The sequence below is a fragment of the Equus caballus genome, chromosome 11 (genome assembly GCF_041296265.1).
Source record: "Equus caballus isolate H_3958 breed thoroughbred chromosome 11, TB-T2T, whole genome shotgun sequence".
NCBI classification, from domain to species: Eukaryota; Metazoa; Chordata; class Mammalia; order Perissodactyla; family Equidae; genus Equus; species Equus caballus.
The window spans coordinates 46,442,923-46,458,193 of record NC_091694.1 but is presented as its reverse complement, the minus strand read 5'-3'; the positions used below and the strand labels follow the sequence as shown (position 1 = coordinate 46,458,193).

Here is a 15,271-nt window from a genome sequence, read left to right as displayed (position 1 = left end):
CAAGCAGTAGGAACCTGTTCTGTGACAACACCCCAGGCCCAGAAGCTGAAAGGAAAGCGATAATGAAAACCACTAGATCCCGTTCTCCAGCTGAGGCGAAGCTGCCGGCAGCTGGTAATCAGAGACAAGTCTTCGACCTCAGTGTCCCCACTTTCTGGCCCCTTGAGGAGGAAAGAGCCTCTCGCTCGTCGCAGACAGAAGCTTAGGAGCAAAAGGTGGCCCAGTGGGTCAGGCAAGAGGCTGGAGTGCAGTCCCAGCTGCTTAGATGAAGGTAGACCTGGATTGGCTGCCTGGGGTCGGGGAGGCAGGGGAGGGACCTCTGGAGACAGGCCTGCCCCCTCCTCTCACAGCTCACCCCTACAGGGAGGAGGCAGCCCAAAGGTCCAGCAGGCCACAGACTCCCCCACCACGAAGTCTCAAAGATGACACAGACAAGAGCATAACACACAGGCACAGACAAGAGCACACTCAGGTACAGAAGACCAGCGGCGCAGACCAGCACCTGCTCAGAAACACACAGTGCACATGTGGTCACACACACGGGCACACCCACCCAGCCAGGCACACACCTCACACATGGCCACACAGACTGGCCATCGCAGACACGCACACACATTCACAATCATCACAGACACACATACACATAGACAGGAACACATGACACAGAGACACACACATTCAACCACAGTCACACAGTCACACTCATACCGGCTCCAACTCCAACCTTCCAGATTCCCTTGAAGATTGTACCGAGGGACAGTGAAGAAAAGCTTAGTGTCTGATGTCCCTGCCAAGATCCTGCATCTCTGTCCAGCCCAGGCATCTGAAAGTGCCCCGCTCCTGACCCAGGTCCAGGCACAACCAGAGCCCTCTGTTCCCTCACCCAGCCACATTGCTCAACAAGACTTTACGGCTAGTTTCGCTCCCATCCCTTCAACTGCCCTCCCATCTGTCACGCACCATCCGAAACCCCCAAAGGAGACGCTGCGCTTCCTGCCAAACATGACTGTGGCTGCAGGGCCCCAGGTCCCGGCGATGTCCCCAGGTCCCGGCGATGTCCCGGGGGCTATTGGCAAGAGGAGAGCCGTGGTGCAGCAGGGTCAGCGGGCCACCGGCGTAGGGCGGGGCGCTCAGTACGGCACCTCCCCCACTGCCTGCCCCCTGGCCCAGGCTTCCTGTGGGTGAGGCCACAGGGCTGGGAGGTGTGTCCTGCCCCCCGGGAGGCACCAAGAAGGGCAGGAGAGGTCACAAAGGGCAGCTTCCCCACGCCCTGAGGAACCCGCAGCTCCGGAAAGGGCTCAGCTGGCAGATTGCACCACAGCTCAAGTTGGCAGCTTGGCCCCACACAGCCCTGGCTTCCTGGAACCCAAAGGAGGCCCGAGGATTCCCACAGCTGTGCCTGGGAGGGAGAGAAAGACCTGGCTGGAAGGCTCAGGGAGCCCTGCAGACTGAGGCGCCTCCCACCCACTCCCTGGCTCTCCCAGAGACGGGGCCATTGCTCTCTGTTCCACCATGGCTCAGCTCAGCACATGCCAGATAAACCAGCCTGCATATGTAATGACACCTGCACAAACATGGCACAAGATCCACAGGTACGCACAGGTACACGCATGCTCACATACGTGTCATTAGACACACACGCACAAGTGTACAGGTACTACGCACTCAGGTGCAGGCTCATATAGACATTAACAGACACCTGCAGGTACATCTCACACACATACAACTCCCCACACAGACACATGCTCACACATGGATGCAGACACACATGCTCACACACAATCAACACACACGTGCACACATGCCTACAAGGTGCATTCATATGTACACAGGCACAGGCACAGATCTGTACTTCTCAGACCCCCTCGAGTGTCCAGACAGAGGTCAGCAGTGCCCCGCTTCATGGGGCAGTGGTGGAGGTGGGAGGGGGGCACCTTGTGTGCGTTTGTTTGTCTTTCCAGCTGGAACTAAAGGCTACCCCTCGCCTCTGCATGCACCGGTGCTGACCATGTCAGGTACACAATAGGCACTCACTAATGCCAGCCCTTAGAGGGGTGTGACACATACACTACAGTAGACTAGGGTAGGGAGGCACAGAGAGGGCGCCAGGCCCCCGCCCCACCCCCAAGCAGCAGAGAAGGGGAAATAAGGCTGTGAGGTTGCCGCCACTGGCCTCCCTCGCTGGCCCAGCCTCCCCACAGCTTCCTGTTTGGGGCCTGCTGCCACTCCAGGAGTCAGATCTGCACTGTGGTGCTGGAGGGCCACCCCAAGGTCATGGACAAGGGATGCAGGCATTTCCATTTTCTTCACTCCTCCACAGCAGGGAACACTCCAAGGGCCTCAGGCAGCACCCTGGATGGGCTGCAGGAGCAGCTTCACGGTCTTGGCCCAGTTCAGGGCTGGGGGGTGGAGAGCGTGGCATCCTTTCCTCCAAGGCAGCTGGAGGAGCCTGGTGGTCCCTGGTTCAGGCCACATCCTCCACCCCTACCTTCACTAGGAAAGGAAGGATCATGTGGTTGACCCTCTGGGGTTGTGTCAGACCGCTGGCTTCCCGCTGGACGTCTACTCCACACCAGACCTCTCACCTTCACTACATCCACCACACACCCAGGAGATGCTCAACAGGCGTCATGGACACCTTGGGTCCTGCCTGCCCTGTGGCCATTTGGCCTCTCTCTGAACAAAACAGGTCTGCACTCCATCGGCCCCTGGGGAAAGCACCTGGCCAACCAGGGCATCCACCCTCCCAGCCGCAGTGACAGGAAACCTAAGCACACCCAATAGGACTTATTCCCAAAACACTTGCCCCCTCTTCTCCCTAGGGTTGCTAAACCACAGGATGGAAGCCTAAGGCTGTGGAGAGCACAGGAAAATGCAGCCAACCCAGAGGAAGGCAGGGGAGAGAATGGACAGAGACAGGGAACGCGACAAAGATGAGGTTTTAAGCACATGATCTGAGCTCCTGGATCCAGCTGTGTTAGAAGCCAGATCCAGCCCTGGGTATATAAGAGCCAGGAATACATCCCTTTATTCCTAAAGCCAGTATGAATTGAGTTTCTCTCTCTCCACTGAGGAAGTCCCAACTAAAAGAAAAGGCTTGATGAGCGAAGGAGTGAAGACAGAAACACTCCTTCAGCTGCTCAGCCTGCTCCCGCACTGACACCAACACCTACTCCAGGCTACCACCACACTGGGCGCCGAGAGCACCAGGGTGAACCAGATGCCGCTCACAGCTTCAGCCCAGCTGTCACATGGGTTACTAACAACAAAATTCCTTTCACAAATTATTTACTTTTTTATCAATTAGAGGGAGTTTATGGCAAGCCCATCACTGGAACACATCATTTGACATGCTTTCCTGAGAGAAAAAGAGGTGGGGCTACAGTCACCCCGAGCGTGGGCACTTCCGGCCACCCATCTTTCTATTCTTATCTGTACACACATGTGACCATGTGTGCCTGTCGTCCACAACATGTTCTGGGGAAGACACAGCTGGGACTTGCTCCAACGCAGGCCCTCACAATCCACAAGACACCCAGGTAAACACTCAGGTAGAGGGCCACCTGAGCCAAGTGTTTGCAGACTCAGGAGGGATGCAGACCCAGGCCCCAGCATCTGAGGTCAGCAGGGTGGCCCAGGGACCAGGCAGGGAGGGGCATTTCAAGCATTTCAGCTGCTGCCACCCTAAGGCTGGACTCTCCCACCTGGGGTTCTGGTCCCTTGCATGGAAGCAACAGAAGACACAGAGTCATGGGACTCAGACACCTGGTCAAGGAGCAGCAATGGCCTGTCTGCAGCAGCAGGAAAGGGCAGAGAACTCACAGCATCCTGGACTTCCTCGAAGCCACTGAGATCCGGAACCTTGGAGAGTCCAGAAGGACTCATGCAGCTCCCCGCCCCCAGAGTGAGGGCCTGGAGAGAGAGAAGGGAGGTCCCCAGATGGCTTTTAATTTACTCTGTAAGCTCTGGAGGGAGGCGAAAGCCACCCCAGAGCTTCCTTCACTCTCCTCCAGCCTCAGCGCCCAGTCTCCCAAGCTTCGCAGCCGTGTGACTTCCAGCAGGTTACCCACCTCTCGGGGCCTCAGCTTCCTCCTCTGCAGTACGGAGTGGCTGCCACCAACCTCACAAGATTATAAATGCACATAAACGCTCAGCACAGGGCTCTTATACTTATTATCTACTATGATTCTGCCCCTCCCTCAGTCCCCACTCAGCTTCCTGTAGCCCCTGCTCTGACCCCTGGGCTCCTCTTCTGTGTGGGAGTGGACAGTGAGGGGTCCACAGCCTCTCTAGGAAGGCCTGCGAGTCAAGAGAAAAGAGAAGCACTCTGTGAGCCAGGCCCAGCCCTCCTGCCCCACCAAGCACAGCACAGCTTCCTCCCAGACCTCAGCTGACTCAGCTTGCCAGGTGGTCAGAATGGAGATGAGGACAAGCTATGGGGACAGGGGAGCCAGGGGCAGTGGCTGTGCCTGTGGGTGTACAATGGGCCAGAGCTGACCTCATCACTTAGCTTGTGTCAATCTCACAACCACCTCTGAGATGGTACCACTGCTATCCCCACTTTACAAATGGGGACATTGAGGCTCAGAGAGGTTAAGGAACTTGACAAAATTTACCCAGCTCAATGGTGGTAGAGCCCAGGTTCTCAGCTACTGCTCTGCACAACGATCTGCATCAGTAGGCGTCAATCACCAGATCAAACCAGCCCCAATGACTACAGAACCTACAGAAATGCAGAATTCGTGCAGTGCCCTTTTTACAGATGGGGAAACTAAGGCCCTGGAAGCAGAGCTCAGCTCAACAGCTGGGAGAGAACAATGACATGGGAAAGAACATGTGCCCAAGTCCTCCCAACTCCTAGCCAGACAGGCTCCTCCTCTCCTGAGGTTACTTGTCGCCCCTTCCACGGAGCCCACTTCGGGTCACCAAGTCACAAGGCCCCAGCTTCCCCGGTGGAGGTCCGTGGGTGTTCTGGGTCCAGCTGAGGGGCAAGTCTCAGCCAGAGACCCAACCCCAGGACAGAGCTTCGGGGAACCCACCTAGTTCTCTGGGCTTTAGAGGAACATGGAACGGAGAAAGCTGGCTGGGATGAGAGGCGGAGACAGCCCACGCCCTGCCAGCAGCCCCTCCATCGAGTCTGCAGGCCCTCGGGGGCAGGAGGAAGGGAGAGACAGCACGGTTTCCTCTGCTTGGGCAGCTCTGTCCACGCAGCCACCAGTGGGAGCTGAAAGATGAGACAAGCTCCTTTGCCAGGCGTGGAGATGAGGCAGTTACAGGAAGCTCAGGAAACAGATGCCCCTAGAGAAGCAGGCACCAGATCACTCAGCATGGATCCTCCCCCGCTCCAGACAGCATGAGCTGGCACCAGAACTGACCCCACGGGGCTCGGCCCTTCTCCCACTGAACCACTGAATCACCTTGAGCAGGTCATGTACTCTTTGGGGGCTTCAGTTGCACTTTCTTCAAAGGGGAGGCTAGATTAGCCTCTGTTTCCTTCATAAGCCAGGTGAGGACAAAGGATGATGGCAAAGAAAGCCACTCTGATCTTCAGGAAAACAGGGTGCAGTGGCCTTCAGAGCCAGCAAACCCACATGAGTTATGAATCCACTCCTTGGGATGGAGATAAAATGACATCTAACATCTGTGTTGTGATTTACAGCACTGATCACTTCCCCACACAGTCTATCTCCAGGGACAGCCTGGATGTGCCATTGCACAAATTCTGAAAAGCGAGACAATGACAAAAAAAATTGCAAGAGGAGTGCTTGTGAAAACTGGGTTCCAAGAGCAGGGCTCTGACATACAATTGCACAATTTATTCCGATCTGTTCAGCAATGCCAGCCTAGCAAGAGAACTGCTAGCAATACATGGCTGTGGACTACAGAAGCTACAAAATGTACCATAATTTAAGAAATTTTAAAATAATAAGGTATCACTTCTACCCATCAGAGAGTAAAGGTTAACCAAAAGAACCTTGATAATGGTGTGAGGATATAAGGAAACAGGCACCCCCACCATTCATGTGTAGATATTTGGCAATATCTACCAAAATTTTAAGTGCACATGTCCTTTGTGCTGACAATTTTGTTTTTAGAAACACTCCCCAGGTAAACTCATCAAGTTGACAAGATCTGTGCACGCAGATGTTAATTATCATTGTTTGTAATAGCAAATGCAAGAAATAACCTAAATGGGCATCATTTAACTACATTGTAGAAAAAGCATACAATGGAATACTATGTAGCCAGTGAAAAGAAGGAGGCAGAATTTATGTTACTACATAGAGATATTCTAAAAACTGAAGTAAGAAAAGAGACACAGAGCAGGTCATAAAGTAGGATCCCATTAGTTTAAATAAATAAATTCTTATATACGCCTAGACAATTTCTGGAAGGAGGCAATGGTCCAAGGCTGATTAGCTCTGAAGAATGGGACTGGAATTAGAAACCTAGCGGAAGGGACTTTTCGCTTTATCTTCTTTTGTGCTGCCTGATTTTTTTTTTTACCATGAATATGTTATAATTTAAGGGAAAAATGTTAAGTATATGGACAGTTTGCACTTCAATAAGAAGCAGCAGCAGCAGTTCCAAAGGCTCATTTCTTTAAATTTTCTTATAAGCTACTTGGAGCTCAAACTGACCACTGATTCCAGTCCTGGGACCACCTCTTCTACCCTGAAGGGAAGTCCATCTTGCCCCAGAAAGAGAGGACCAGGGTCTCTCTCTTTCACAGCCTGAATCCAGTTGGTTCTTCTTCCACTCTGCTCTTAAGCAATGAGTTTGTGCTTGAATCTTAAGAAAACTCAAAGGAGCTCAATATACAACTTTGCTGGGGTAAATTTGACAAAATAAATCAGAATCCTTACATGCAGGCAAGGAGGCTTCCAGAGCACAGATCGTGGCCCGTTTTGGGATCTGGGTGTTGGTTTTACATGAGTGTGTCAAGTTTGTGGAAATCAATCAACTTGTACACTTAAAATCTCTGCTCTTCTCTGTATGCAATCATACTTCAATAAAAAGAGTTGTTTGGGTTTTCTTTTTTTTTTAACATATATGCCTTTTGACTTGGCAATTCCATTCCCTATTCCATGCCATCCCAAGGGGAAAATTCAGATCTGTGTGCCAAGTTGTACTTTTGAGGGTCTCCAGTGTATTGTGGTCATAACTATGAAATACTGGGAACAACCTAAATCTCCAATGGGGTAAAGAAAGATGACATCTCCCAACAACAGAGCACATTTCAGCCAATACAAAGTGGGTGTGGAAGTATACGTAATGACATGGGAAGACAGTTACAGAAAATTTCCAAGTGGAAAGAAAGAGGCTAAATAATATGCTCAGGGCCATACTGTTCAGGGGGTAAGATTAAGGATCATGATTTTTTTCTTCTCTGTGTTTTTCTAAATTTTCTAAGTTTTCTGAAATAAGCAATTCCTCTGTAACATTTTTTAAAAACACAATAAATCCTATTTAAAATAATGGCAAATAAAAGGAAGCAAAAGGAGACAAAAGGGTTACAAAATAGTGGTTCTCAAATGCACTGGGCATGAGAACCCCCTGGGGCTCGAACAGCAGGAATTCAAACCCCAGCCCCAGTGCTTGCCAGCAGTGTGCCCTTGGGTAAGTTCCTCAACCTCCCTGTGCCTCAGACGAGACTCCCCATCTATAAAATGGGGAGACTGGGGGCCGGCCCAGTGGCACAGTGGTTAAGTGTGCACATTCCGTTTTGGTGGCCCAGGGTTCGCCGGTTCAGATCCCGGGTGCGGACATGGCACTGCTTGGCAAGCCATGCTGTGGTAGCCATCCCACAGATAAAGTAGAGGAATATGGGCATGGATGTCAGCTCAGGGCCAGTCTTCCTCAGCAAAAAGAGGAGGATTGGCAGCAGATGTTAGCTCAGGACTAATCTTCCTCAAAAAAAAAAAAATGGGGAGACTAATAGTACCTACCTCATAGGGCTGTTGGGAGGGGTAAATGAGTTAATATGTACTAAGCCTTCAGAGTAGTGCCTGGCACAGACCTACAGGCATGGTAGTTAACCATAAAATTCTGATTCCATCATTCTGGGATAGGGCCAGGGAACCCGCATCTTTAACAAACCCCCCAGATGATTCTGACCCTGTGAGAAACACTGGATGAAATCCACTGCAATGCTCCCAGTATCTTTGGTGGTCCTGGAGTTATCTGTAGCAAGGCTTGGGTACTAGGAGCCATGTGAAGGGGATTCTCACCAAAGGAGATCACAAAGCCAGCTCTTTGCTCTCCCTCCATCCATCCAGGTCCCTCCCAACCCTCCCCTCCTACACAGAGCCTCATCTGGGTACTTCCCTCACCAGCACGGGGCCAAGGATGGGCATCAGCACCCTCTACAGGCATGTTTGGGTAGTACAAGGAGGAAGACGGGGCATCTTCTTGCTGGTGTTTCTAGGATGGCAGCCATATTGCCCTCTGGCAAAAAGGATGGAGGGATGGGGGAATTCTCTGTGTTGCAGGAGATAGGCAACAACTGCCTGACGTCTGAACACCAGCCCTGGTTCTGACATTAAACGTAGCTGTGGGGAAGCCACTTAACTCCCTCCTCCTCTGTTTTCTCATCCGTACAGAATAACTGCAGTCATTTCTTGAGAATCTCCCAGGAACCAGATGCGTCATACTTTTTATTTCCTCTAATCCTTACCACAACCATGTCCTTTTTCCTGGTGAGGAAATGGAGCCTCACACAGTTTAAAGCGCTTGCCCAAGGTCACAAGGCTGGTAGGCGGTGGCGGCAGAATTCAAACCCAGAATCCCTGCTTTTAACCATCCTGCCATTCCTACTGGGAGGTCTCAGGGCAGAGCAGGCCCCAAATGAGGGCAAGGCCAGATGTGTGATACTGCCAGACCGGGCCCGGGCAACCCTGAGATTCTTCCCGGGCCCCCTGCCGATGCCCAGCTGAGGAGGAGCCCCAACCAGGGCCAGAACGCGCAAACCTTGAGATTCCTCCCGCAGGCCTGGCAATCTGGGCTGGGGAGTCATACTTCTGGCAGATGAACAGGGACTCAGGTGGAGACAGGCAGGGGCCACAGAGGAGAGGCTGGGAGCTCCCTCAGACACTTAACAAAAAAAAAAAAAAAAGGCCTGCAGCTCAAACACAGCATGTTCATGATTCATTCATCCTAATTTCCCTGGATAAAGATGGGGTCCTAGTGGGGTCTGCCCCATCCCCAGGCCCAGAGGAATTGTCTCGGACCCCCAGCCTCATGGCATCTCCATCAACCCTTGTCCTTTGCCCCTTTGAAGGGAGTAGGGCTGACTTAGATTGATCTAATAAACTGAGATGGAAAAGGCCATTTCCACTCAAGGTCCCCTCTTCTCTCCCCATCACTGGCCCCACCCTCAGAAGGGCTCTGCCCTGCAAGGTGCCTCCTGTATTACATGAGAGTGGGTGTGGAATTGGGGCTGGATCCTATAGTTCCGTGAAAATCTGGACCAGAGCTTCCCCTACGGCCAGGGGATCCATGGGCAGAAGTGTAGTCACTACTAAAGGAATAACCCCATGAGGTACATACTGCTGGTGTCCCATTTTACAGATGGGGAAATTGGGGCACAGAGAGACTAAGTAATTTGCTCAAGGTCATACTCCTGATAAGCGACTGTGGCAGATTGTATTTTCCAAAGATGACCACATCACCCCACAATACATGCCCGTACCACATGCTCTTCTTCCCAGGTGACATTAACACTCTTCCATTAAGAGGCAGGGTCTACGTTCCGCCCCCCCCCCCGCCCCCCGCGCCCCTTGGATCTGTTTGGATCCATGACTACGGCAGGAGCAATGCTGCATCATTTCTAAGGCTGGGTAAGAAAAGGTGAAATAGTTTCTGCCTGGCTCTTTCTTGGGATTCTTGCCCCTTAACCCAGCCTCCCTGCAGGGGGAAGCCCAGACTAGCACAGAGAGAGTGCGCTGGGAGAAGCCTGCGTGGCGAAGAACTGAGACCTCAAGCCAACAGCCAGCATCAAATGCCAGACATGTAAGAGACTGAGCCTTCAGATGATTCCAGCCCAACTTTGAGCCACCCCAGCTGATGACGGCAGGACAGATACAAGCATCCCCACCAAACCCTGCCCCAAGTGCAGACACCTGAGCAAAATAAACATCACCATTGTTTTAGGCCATAAGTTTCTGGGTGGTTCATTATGCAGCATTAGATAATCGGAACAGGGGCAGAGCCAGAATGTGAACCAAGCGAGCTGGCTCCAGAGCCTGTGCTCCCGGCCACTCTGTCACCCGGTCCCTGCTGGGTGAGAGACAGTAGAGAGTGGGGATTTATAGCTGCGGTCTGGAGTCAGACATGTATTCATTCATTCATTCATTCATTCATTCATTCATTCATCAAATGTTTATTGCATCCTACTGTGTTCCAGGCTGTCTGCTAGTGCTGAGGACATTTCAGCGAATGAGACCGACCAATCCCTGCCCTGGGGAGTGTGGGGAGTGGGGAGGTGGAGGATAAAAGGGGGATAACTTTACACAGGTATTTACACTAGGGTGATACTGCGTCGGTGGGGAGCCCTGTTTCCAGAGGACGACCTGGGACGGCCTTTCTGAAGAGGAGGCTGCAAGGATGAGATGACCCTAGCCTCGTGAAGAGCGGAGGGAACAGCAGCAAGTGTCAAGAACAGACCTAGGTCACATCTCAGCTCCACTATTTACTTGCTGTGTTACCTTCTGGAAGTGGCTCAGCCTCTCTGAGCCTCCTCTTCTTCATAAGATGGGGAATCCACCTCATAGGATTGTTCTGAGAAGCCAATGAGCTAATACATGTATAGTGTACAGTCCAGGGCCTAGTGCAGGAAATTTAAACAATTATGGTGACAAGAATTATGCTGCAACCACGGTCCCCAGTAGGATATCTGAAGCCCCAGAAACCACTCTGCTCCCCATCGGAAACTGTGCCAGCTACAGCTACCGGGGATGAGGAGAGAGAATATGGACAGCCGGGGTGGGGATCCCTCCACTGCTGCACTGGTGCCCAAGCCACTGAGGATGGGTCAATGCACGGGGGAGCACACACTTCCCTGAAGCGTGCTGACATACAGCCCAGCTTCCCCCACCCCCTGCAGCCATCCCTGACTCGTCTCCTCGACCCAGGGCTCACCTGCCCGTCACCCTCTGTGCAGAGCCTGAAGGATGGAGCTGGAGATTGGACCGGTTGCCCCTCCCCAGGCCCAGCCCCGACAGCAGTGGCCACCCACACAGCCAGTGGGGGAGAAGCAACTTCCTCAAGGCAGAGGGAGAGATGGGGACAGGAATCCTGGAGAGAGGGCAGAAGACTCAGGAGTCCCAGGGGGCCAGGAAGTCCTGCTGGGGTGAAGTATCAGCTGCCACTGGACAGGCACACCTTGGAGGACCCTGGAGAATGCCTGGTGGGTGGCCAACACACATACCCAGAGAAAAGAACACACACAAGCCAGAGCACACAACAATGCACACACACGCACATGCTCAGAGGACCCCCAGGTAACTGCATAGAGATGTGCAGAAACGGCAGTTCAGCAACACGCCGTCCAGGGACACACGTGCACCATGTGCGCACACATACAGGCATACATACCTCACTGTGCCTGACTGCCTGTCCCTCCCCTCCAGCTCTTGCTCACTACCAGTCATCTAATCAGCAGGGTCTCCCAGGGGCCCATGCCCGATGCCATCTGCTGACCCAGACCTGGCAGGGCCCAGCCAGCATGACCAGCACGATCCAAGAAGAAGTCTGACAGTGCTGGATCTGAACTAGGGAAGGGGGTGGAATACCAGCTGGCCCTGAGAGCAAGCTGCCAGCCCAGAACCCCAGCATGGGCAGGGCTGGGGGCTCAGCACAGCTTCAGTCTCAGGCCGGGTTCCCTAGGGCAGAATCCTTGCCTTGGTGTCCCACCTGCCTTGAGAGCCCCTACGGCCACTTCGCATCTTGAGCAGGTGGAGAGGAATCTTCTTACAACTATCTGGAAGCACTGAAGGGTTGTGGCAAAAAGAGGGAAAAAAGGAAAAAACAGTGCAGCATGGCAGACTGAGACCAGACGTGAGGCAGAACTTCCCACTAGAGAAGCAGCACAGCATTGAAAGAGGTGTAGGCAAGAAGAGAGCATCATCTGGCTCCATAAAGATGCACTCTTTAAAAGGAGAGGAGATGGATAGGCTGGCATTACTGATTTTATTTATTTATTTATTTACTAAACTTATTAAAAACAAAAGGAGTCTCAAACTGCAGAGGTCAGAGGAGTCTTTAAATGGCCATAAATGAAGACAGTGGTGGCCACACCTCCCCAGCCTAGATTGGGTATGACCTTGACTGAAGGCAGAGGGATGGACGCAGTGACCTTTGTATTGCCAGCCTGAGCTGCCCGCACATGAGCAAGAGGTGGCTGGCCACCTTCCCCACTGTAGGACCTCTCCCTGAGCGGGTGGCACATTGCTCAGAGATGGGAGAGGGTAGGGAGACAGGGCCACTGTGGTGCCATGGAAACAGGCCTCGGCAGAGGCACGTTGGCACCTTCTCCAATCACCGCTCACAACAGGACCCAAGTGTTTGCAGACAGCACCTCCCCTGCCAAAGGGGGTCCTGGCCCCAGAGGGGCAGGGAGACACATTGGGAAAAAGGAGACTGAGAAGGCTTGTAGGTGCTATACCCTGAAACATACAGCCTGCCCCAGCTGATGCCCCAAGACCCCTCAACTAACCCTCAACCACTGCCCCCCTTCTCTCACATCACCCCGTCACTCTCCTACAGGCCAGCCTGTCCCCGCCACCTCAGACACCCTAATCTTGGGGCACCAAAGCTGCCCACCTCAACCCACAGCCCTGGCTCCTCCATCATTCTTGGCCACCATTTGTCAACCTGCTTTCCCCTCCCTTCCTGCCCTCCATTTTCTCTCTCCCTCCTCTGCCCCCTGCCCTGTCCTCCCCACTGACTGCGGCCCAGACCAGTGCCCACGACCATCTGCCGGCTCCAAGGGCCAGCATCCACGTTCCTGCCACTCCTCCTTCAAGCACCTGCTTCCGAGCTGCCTGCTCCCCTCGCCCCCTCTGCCCACTGCCAGGCTCCCATGTCCTCCTGGGGACAGAGCCCAGCAAGAGGCACGTCTAAGCAGCCAGCCCAGGAGCAGGGCAGTGTTGGCCCCAATTCACAGACTGCGAAACAGAACCATTCGGGGGTCTGGGAGACTGAGCCACAGCTCCAGGGGAACTGAGCAGGTCAAGCGTCTGGCCCTCGAGCCCCAGATTCTACCACCAGGAGGGAGGTCTTTAGAGGTCACCTAATCCAGCCTCCTCCTCCATTCAAGTGAGTGAATATCTAACCTAGAATGTGCTGTCTTTCCAAATATACAAAAATACTTCAGGGGCCGGCCCCATGGCCGAGTGGTTAAGTTCACGTGCTCCGCTTCGGCGGCCCAGGGTTTCGCTGGTTTGGGTCCTGGGCGTGGACATGGCACCACTCAGCAGGCCACGTTGAGGCAGCATCCCACGTGCCACAACTGGAAGGACCCACAACTAAAATATACAACTATGTACCAGGGGGATTCGGGGAGGAAAAAGAAGAAAAAAAAAACATACTTCACTTGTGGAGTCTGAGCTATGGACCCATCACTGTGTTCAAAAATTTAATAAATATCATATTTAATACTCACAACCCCCAGATAAGGAAACTGAGGCTCAGAGAAGTTAGCTAATTTGCCCGAGGTTACACAGCGTGTTGGACACCTCAGTGTGCCACTTCAAACCCTCTCAGCCTCACTTCTTACTCCAGCCATTTCTGCAATGACCAGTTCCCTGCAGGCTTCAAGCAGCAGCTGACGGTGCCACATGGCAAAGTGTCACCCAGGGCAGAGCGGGGCCTTCTCTGAAGCTGCAGCGTGGGACACACACAGGAAGCCACTTAGGCCTCACACACGGGCAGCCTGGAAGCTTGTGGGAGGTAACGTCCATGGACAGGACAGAGCTGACGGATGAATGCCTCCCTGTTTCTCTCCCCAAAGGGCAGTTCTGAAATGCATTCCACGGGGCTCCTTGGGAGACCGCCCAGGACAGAGCGGTGGTCATGATAAAAATAACACATCCTTGTGCTGCTTTCCCTTTCTCTCCCTCATACCACGGGCCCCACCCTTGTTCCCTGAGACCACTTCCCAAGCAAACCTCTCAGGTCCAGCTTTGGGGTAAGGCAGGTGGAGACACAGCCAGTGGGTGGTGGAGGTGGGGTTCAAATCCAGGTCTGAGCGACAAGAGAGCCTTTAGGCTGAACCACCACACTGTGCTGCTGCCACCACCATACATGCCAGGCTCCCTTCTCTCAAAGTTCAAGTCATCCTGAACCACGACGGCTCGGCCACATTTGATTCAGACAGGGTCACGGGAAAGATGGAGGGGAGGGCGTGAGGGTGTCTGCAGCAGGAGCGCCGTCTTCTCTGGAACTGAGGCCACCTGCCACCAAACTGACTCAACACTCTAGGCTGAGCGGGAGTCCCAGCTCGACATGCCCTGGCCCTACCCAAGTTTAGCATCTGCCTCTGCGCAGAAACTTCTGTGGCTCTTCAGCTCCAATCCCCGCCTCCATTCCCCATGCCCCGCCCCACCCCCCATTCCTCAACATCTTGGGATGGAGGGGGCACCCAAGGTAGTTTCTTGAAGCCTGAGCAGCCAGGTCTAGCAGACACCCACCCTGCCCCACACCTGGACCAGAAAACCCAACACACCTGCTTGGCGGTGAGGGCAGAGCGTCCCCCAACTCCCGCCCACGCTGCAAAGATGTGCTGGGACTTTCCTGGGGGAAATCACTGCTCAGGACCTCACATGCCCTGAGTCACTCCCAGCGTGCCAGCCCCAGACAGCAGTGCAAGCTTTCTGTTTACTCCTCACCCAGCAGCAGGAAGAACAGGGGAGGGGTGTGCCTTCTCCCCTCTCCATGGGAAACTGAGACCCCTGGGGTTTAGGGGATGGCCCCAGGGTCACAAAGCATGAAAAGAACCAGAGAGCCCTGGCACCCAGCCCAGGACAACCCTATTATTCCCTATGGAGGCTGCTCTGAGGGGGGCCACTCAACAGAGGCAGATCCCGGCATTCAGAGCCCAAACCCCACTTGCATGTAAATGCCCTTTGGTTTGTTAGGAAGAGTGTAAAGGGAGCTATAGAAAACAGATGAGGAGAAAGAAGGACATCCCCCCAACCAGCTCCCAGGTCCAGGCACACAGCACCTGGCTGTGCCAAAGCCAAGTGGAGTCTACACAGTCCTGAGGTGCCCT

General features: G+C 53.5%; 1 protein-coding gene across 32 annotated transcripts in view; it reads right to left on the bottom strand.

Annotated features, from left to right (window-relative positions):
- The window catches only part of RAP1GAP2 (RAP1 GTPase activating protein 2), a 211,614-nt gene that overhangs the window by 179,300 nt on the left and 17,043 nt on the right, over positions 1–15,271 (bottom strand). For 3 of the 32 annotated variants that reach the window (XM_070227903.1, XM_070227908.1, XM_070227905.1), the window contains exon 1: positions 961–1,123. The exons of 23 other annotated variants lie outside the window; for them this stretch is intronic. In XM_070227903.1, the coding sequence (XP_070084004.1) occupies positions 961–1,004 (44 nt within the window). In that variant the 5' untranslated portion in view covers positions 1,005–1,123. Of the gene's footprint in view, positions 1–708; positions 940–960; positions 1,184–15,271 lie in introns of those variants that run through there. 6 more of the 32 variants (XR_011423420.1, XM_070227890.1, XR_011423427.1 and 3 more) reach the window with 5 other exon arrangements.